This window comes from Schistosoma mansoni, assembly GCF_000237925.1.
Source record: "Schistosoma mansoni, WGS project CABG00000000 data, chromosome W unplaced supercontig 0115, strain Puerto Rico, whole genome shotgun sequence".
NCBI classification, from domain to species: domain Eukaryota; kingdom Metazoa; phylum Platyhelminthes; class Trematoda; order Strigeidida; family Schistosomatidae; genus Schistosoma; species Schistosoma mansoni.
The window spans coordinates 382,094-389,694 of NW_017386021.1; the positions used below are offsets into that span (position 1 = coordinate 382,094).

Consider the following 7,601-nt stretch of genomic DNA (forward strand, 5'->3'; position numbering starts at 1 on the left):
AACTCGACTTTGTTTTCAATACACATTAGGATAAATTTACAAACGAAGTTAATCTATGAAATTATAAAGGGCTGGAAACTCCAGTATTCACAAAATAAGTCATAAAAAACTGATGGATGTTAGAAGAATATTGTCAAAGATGTTTGATTCGGATATAAAATGTGTAGACTTTAATGTAGTAATTCATCAACCAACCTGTTCTAGAACATTCTATTACAATTAATCACGTAGTCGGAAAACATGTAACGATATCAGACATGAGTCATTTTACGAAACATTTATTTAATATTCATATTAGGTTAAAACTAATTTCACATCTAACAATTTATTTACATTCATGGCTATATTTATTGGGCACAACATTAATAATAATTAATTAGATTTATTTAGCGTGAGGGGTTTGTGAAGGCTATTAAGTTTCAAAATTCATATCATCAACTGATCATAGTTGGAAAACGATTGAAACCAAGAAGCACTAAACAGCTGTTTCGTCTTAATATTCGATTTATCTACAGTGTGTATCCGAGAACCAATTGAGGGTCGAACACAGGAGCTTTAGATTTTGTAGAGAGCTCTTAATATTTAAACCACTGAGATGTAATTCACCGGTATACAGTTTTAACATGACTCAGTCTATGTTTCCAGTTGATACCGTGTCATCGTGGGAGTCCACTATTGTGGAGTTCCATACCAAAACGGAAAAGATGTGTCAGTCCTTCCTGTTTCTCAACAGTTGTCTAAATATGAGGCATACACATACATCCACACACGAATAACAATCCAAGAAAACAAGAACAAGGATTCTTATAGTTAGCTAAAACAATCGCCCTAAGTTTTCAATACTAAGTCAAACTTTATTATTATTATTCGACAAATATTAATTTTTACTTGGGTTAAAGTTATAAATATATTACATATATACAAAAAGTACTCACCTGAATTATGTGAAAGTTGTCGTTCTTTAAGCATTAGTTCAAATTGAGAAACAGTCACTTGAGTTCGTTCATCAAATAGACGTCTGTGAATATTAGACGAATCATTGGACGGTTCTAGTGAACAATTCAAAACTGTGGATAAATCACGATCTGGATGGATAAGAATACTGTACATAGCTGCTGCCATTCCAGAACCATAAGAATACATTAGTACACGACGTCCTGATAGTTCACCTTTTGGGGTACTAAGAATAAGAGAAAAAAGTATAACTGAGGACATTGAGTTAACAGTAATCCGTTCACACGTGAATAAGTCCCGAGTGCCGTTTGAGGTATGAGAGCTGTTGCTATCTCCCGGTTGTTCACATCATGGGAAGATATTTCATCTTGAAAGACCTGGAAAGAAAACTGGGTTAAGGGTAATCTTGATGACATGGAAGTGTAATAGCAACGCCTAAGGGATGACTGCTCTACAGCAGTCACACGTGGTTCTTTTGTGTGAAGTTCGTGGGATGTTAGCCCCGCACTTTTCAAGCCTTACCGACCCCAGTAAAAATACGTGGATTGAAGTAGGGTACGCTGCGTTCAAGACAGATATTTTTGAAAGCTTTCTTCTATTTTGAGAAGGCAGATGCTTTATGTCTGGCGGAGACGCCTGACGGACAACAAATCCTAGTACAGTCATAGCAATAAGTTTTTCTTGAGACCTATTATTTGATGTTTTTAGACTTCACTTTCCAACCGGCCAGCCTGGGACAGTAAGTCTCAACGGAGCGGTTCTTTTAACCAAAATCGTTACATCGAATCATTACAATATGTATGAGCTACAGTGGGGATATTTGAATCAGGTATTTACCAATCCGTATCATACACGGAAAATTACAACTGGAAAACAATAGCCATCCAGGAAAACAAGTACATTTGGAAGGAGATTTGTTTGACAATAAAATAATTGATTCTTATTCTGTTGGCTGCTTTGGTTATTTGTTAAATCTTATTGATCACTAGTTGTCGAAATACGGTCCCATCAATACTGCTCGTAAAACTTTGATACGTATTATGCTGAAATGTAATGAATAAATAGTATCAAGCAGTCCTAACAGTGTATTTCCAAAAACTCACAATCTAAAGGATTATGAACTATCTAAGAATAACAGTTAAAAACTATCACAGTTTTCATTTCAATCTAAAATATATTTCTGCGCTAAATACATGTTTCTTAATTATACTCTAAATAGCCCTAATTATTATTCGCATGATATTTTTTGTCATTCATAGTAACACAATAATAATAATAATAATAATAATAATAATGGTGATAACAATAATAGTAGTGATAATGATGGTAGCAATTAGAATAGTAACGAAAGCTAGTTGCCTGTTTTATATTGTTACCATGACTAGATTTTCATGTTCAATATTCATTGACTACTATTTATCTTACTGGTCATTTTATTTACTACTGTGTGTAATTAATAAGTAGTGATAGTGGTAATGAATTTTATAAATTGATAGTATGATGAAGAAAAGATGTGTAAAAGTATGTCAATCGTACAATAAATATTGATATCCTTAAGTGAGAACTAGGTTAAGCGCACCGTTGGATGTCGGCTCAGTGCTCTATCGGTTAAAGGCTCTGGCTCGAGACTGGTAGGTCCTGGGTTCGAATCTCGCGAGTGCGGGATCGTGGATGCGCACTGCTGAGGAGTCCCATAATAGGACGAAACGGCCGTCCAGTGCTTCCAGGTTTTCCATGGTGGTCTAGCTTCAATTGACTCACGCTTTCAACTATGAAAATACTAAATCTTCACAAAACCCCTTCTGATAATTAATATGGGTTAATTACGCTGATCACGGAAAACTGTGAGTAAATAATTTATTGTTAGAAGGTAGAGTCTAAGTTTTAAGATTAGGATTAACGACTGTAGTTAAAGTTCACAGTTGTTTTACGGTTAGTTTATACGTACGCTAATTTAAACCCTGAACTATTCTTCTTAATCCTTATTCTAATTCAAACACTAAATCTTAAATCTGAACCCTAGGTTTAAGTTTTCACTGACGTTTTGGTCATCAACCGCTTACGTTTGATAGATAACATTGTGTTTATATATATATGCCGTGACTATGAAGCGACATTGGCTTTCTTCACTGAAACGACCTTATAGTTCAGTTTCACCGTTTCATATAGTATTTCTTGATACAAACCATGTTTACTCCCGTTATAACCGAAAAAAACACTGGTGTAACTTGATGAAAGATAAAAGGTAAGGACAATAGATGAAGATTTATTATACACCGAAATTTTTATCTGAATACACTGACTTCAAAATATCTTATCAACATTTATTAATAGTCTGATTTCAATAAATTGGACTACATAACGCTAGACATTAGTTAATCAGCACACAATTTACAATATCATAAGATTAAACTGATACAATTAACAAATGAAACTAGTCTATAAAATTACATAACTAATCTATCTTGACAATTTCTTTATTTATGATACTGTGTACTAGAAAATTGTTTAAAAATCAGTATCCTTAAAAGGTCAAATATAAATGGTTGGTATTTACATGGTCTTATATGAAGTAAATAACTCAATAAGGTTATTCGACTTCATTGAGATTATATAAGCACTGTGATAAACAGGTTGATTCGATAGACAAAATAAATGACAAAGTATCCCAATCCATAAAACAAACAACTACTGATTATATTCTAAAGTAACGTATAAACATTTAGTTAAGAATGAATAACCTCAGGACTTATTGGTTTTAATTGTAATGGGTGAAATGAAACTCAAAATACTTATCATTTTCCCAAATTTAAATCAAACAACGAAAATTTCAATTCTTCACTGTGGAATATTTGTTTAACTGTTCCGCCACATAACTCCGCCTGTAGCTCCTCCAGGGGCTACTGCCGGTCCCAAGCCCGGGTAAAGGAGGAGGGTTGGGCATGGGGTTAGCGACCCCATCCCGTAGAAAATCAACTCGCTAAAAAAACGCTAACCAGAAAAAATCATTCAAACCATTCAAACTCTGTCCTGGGAGTAGAAGGAAAAATGACGTCTCATGATGAAAGCCGAGTTCCTTCGGAAGTCATGAGGCCGACGCACCTTCTTACAACCAGAGCGACAATTTTTATAGGTACATGGAATGTCCGGACAATGTGGGATACCGGCAGAGTCTTCTAAATTTCTGCGGAAATGAGGAAATACAACCTGGAAGTGCTTGGAATCAGTGAAACACATTGGACGCAGGTTGGACAACAACGACTGTCTTCAGGGGAACTTCTGTTATACTCCGGTCATGAAGAAGAAAATGCCCCACATACACAAGGAGTGGCACTGATGCTGTCTAGAAAAGCACAAAATGCACTTATAGGATGGGAATCTCATGGACCGAGGATCATCAAAGCCTCCTTCAAAACAAAGAGAGAGGGCATTACAATGAACATCATCCAATGCTATGCGCCGACCAACGACTACGATGAAGACGCTAAAAACCAATTCTACGATAGGCTGCAGTCAATCTTCGAGAAGTGCCCAACCAAGGACCTGACCATTCTAATGGGAGATTTCAATGCCAAGGTTGGAAAGGACAACACTGGATACGAAGACGTCATGGGACAACATGGACTGGGAGGAAGGAACGAAAACGGCGAGAGATTTGCAAACCTATGTGCCTTCAATAAACTGGTCATAGGTGGCACCATATTCCCACACAAAAACATACACAAAGCCACTTGGATTTCACCGGATCACACTACACAAAATCAAATCGACCATGTCTGCATCAACAAAAAGTTCAGGAGGACGATGAAGGATGTGAGAACCAGAAGAGGAGCTGATATAGCATCCGATCACCATTTGCTGGTCGCCAAGATGAAACTAAAACTCAAGAAGCACTGGACAATGGCGCGGACAACATCACAAAAGTTTAACACGGCCTTTCTTCGAGATGCTGACAAACTCAACGAATTTAACATAGCCCTCAGCAACAGGTTCGAGGCCTTTCATGACCTACTCAATGGAGAGGGAACCACCATAGAGAGCAGCTGGAAAGGTATCAAGGAGGCAATCGTTTCAACATGTCAGGAGGTTCTGGGCCAAAAGAAGCACCATCACAAGGAATGGATCACTGTTGGTACACTGGATAAAATTGAAGCAAGGAGGAACAAGAAGGTAGCAATCAATATCAGCCGAACAAGAGCAGAAAAAGCCAAGGCACAAGCCGAATACACAGAGGCAAACAAGCAAGTGAAGAGGAGCATCAGGACCGACAAACGTAAATATGTGGAAGATTTAGCGATGACAGCGGAAAAGGCTGCAAGAGAGGGAAACATGAGACAACTGTATGATACAACAAAGAAACTTGCTGGAAATTACCGTCAACCAGAAAGACCAGTGAAAAACAAGGAAGGCAAAGTAATCAACGATATTGAAGAACAACGAAACAGGTGGGTAGAACACTTCAAGGAACTCTTGAATCGACCAGCTCCACTGAACCCACCCAACATCGAAGCAGCACCCACAGACCTCCCAATCGATATTGGCCCACCAACAATTGAAGAGATCAGCATGGCCATTAGACAAATCAAGAGTGGCAAAGCAGCGGGACCAGACAACATCCCGGCAGAGGCACTGAAAGCAAATGTAACAGTAACTGCCAAGATACTCCACATCCTCTTCAGTAAGATTTGGGACGAAGAACATGTACCAACAGACTGGAAAGAAGGACTTCTCATCAAGATACCAAAGAAAGGCGATCTGAGCAAGTGTGACAACTACAGGGGCATCACTCTCCTCTCAATACCAGGAAAAGTCTTCAACAGAGTATTGTTAAACAGGATGAAGGATTCCGTAGACGCCCAACTTCGAGATCAACAAGCTGGATTTCGTAAGGATAGATCGTGCACAGATCAAATCGCAACTCTACGTATCATTGTGGAACAATCAATCGAATGGAATTCATCACTGTACATCAACTTCATCGACTACGAGAAGGCATTTGATAGCGTGGACAGGACGACACTATGGAAGCTTCTTCGACACTACGGCGTGCCTGAGAAGATAGTCAACATCATACGGAACTCCTATGATGGACTAAACTGCCAAATCGTCCATGGAGGACAACTCACCGACTCGTTCGAGGTAAAGACCGGTGTTAGGCAAGGTTGCCTACTCTCACCCTTTCTCTTTCTCCTGGTGATCGACTGGATTATGAAGACGTCAACATCTGGAGGAATGCACGGGATACAGTGGACAGGCAGGATGCAGCTTGACGATTTAGACTTCGCGGATGATCTGGCTCTTCTATCACAAACGCAACAACAAATGCAGGAGAAAACGACCAGTGTAGCAGCAGCCTCAGCAGCAGTAGGTCTCAATATAAACAAAGGGAAAAGCAAGACTCTCCGATACAATACAATATGCACCAATCCAATTACACTTGACGGAGAAGCTTTGGAGGATGTGGAAATCTTTACATATCTGGGCAGCATCATTGATGAACACGGTGGATCAGATGCAGATGTGAGGGCGAGGATCGGCAAAGCAAGAGCAGCATACCTACAGCTGAAAAACATCTGGAGCTCAAAACAATTGTCAACCAACACCAAGGTTAGAATTTTCAATACAAATGTCAAGACAGTTCTTCTGTATGGGGCAGAGACGTGGAGAACTACGAAAGCCATTATCCAGAAGATACAAGTGTTTATTAACAGCTGTCTACGCAAGATACTTCGGATCCGATGGCCAGACACTATCAGCAACAAGTTACTGTGGGAGACAACAAACCAGATTCCAGCGGAGGAAGAAATCAGGAAGAAGCGCTGGAAGTGGATTGGGCACACTTTGAGGAAATCACCCAATTGTGTCACAAGACAAGCCCTCACATGGAATCCTGAAGGTCGAAGGAGAAGAGGAAGACCAAAGAACACATTACGCCGAGAAATAGAGACAGACATGAGAAGAATGAACAAGAACTGGAAAGAACTAGAAAAGAAGGCCCAGGACAGAGTGGGTTGGAGAAAGCTGGTCGGCGGCCTATGCTCCATTGGGAGTAACAGGCGTAAGTAAGTAAGTAAGTAAGTGTTCCGCCACATAAAATGACCTTTTCAAATAGAAAGAAATCATATCTACACACTTTTCTTAATATACACACAATGCAGATGTAAACTCAGTACAAGAAAAATATCCTTAGTTTTTGGATTAAAAACGACCTAGTTCTCAACCAGTCAAATTAACTAACAACATACTACAGATGCAAGAATGTGGAAATCAAGAAAATATGCAAATATAGGGCATTGTGGAGATTGTTGATTTTGACGTTACACGTCACGGACTGATTTTAGTTGAACAACAGGTGAAAGCTAGAAAGCAGTGGACAACTATTTCGTCCTATTATGAAACTCCACAGTAAAGTGTAACAATCACCACAGTGGGGACCTTTGGACCTAGCGGTGAACATTTAACCTTTATGGATAGTGGCTAGCAGTGGAATTCCGGACGCGCACTTTGCCCTATTTGGGACTCGTCACCTGTATGTACTTGCATCTCAGAGTTGATGTTTACTCTGAATACTCGAACCCAGTACAGTTCGCTTCAGGACACATTAGCTAATTGGACAAAGCAATGGCGTTTGAAGAGAACGGTATTGG

The 7,601-nt window shown here is 39.1% G+C and overlaps 1 protein-coding gene across 1 annotated transcript in view; it reads right to left on the reverse strand.

Moving 5' to 3' along the window:
* Positions 1 to 828: 828 nt before the first annotated feature.
* The window catches only part of Smp_198690 (HMG-CoA synthase), a gene marked incomplete at both ends in the record, with an annotated part of 12,322 nt that continues 5,549 nt past the window's right edge, over positions 829 to 7,601 (reverse strand). Inside the window, one exon of the mRNA XM_018790983.1 lies at positions 829 to 1,180. Within this exon, the coding sequence (XP_018645775.1) occupies positions 829 to 1,180 (352 nt within the window). The remainder of the gene's footprint in view (positions 1,181 to 7,601) is intronic.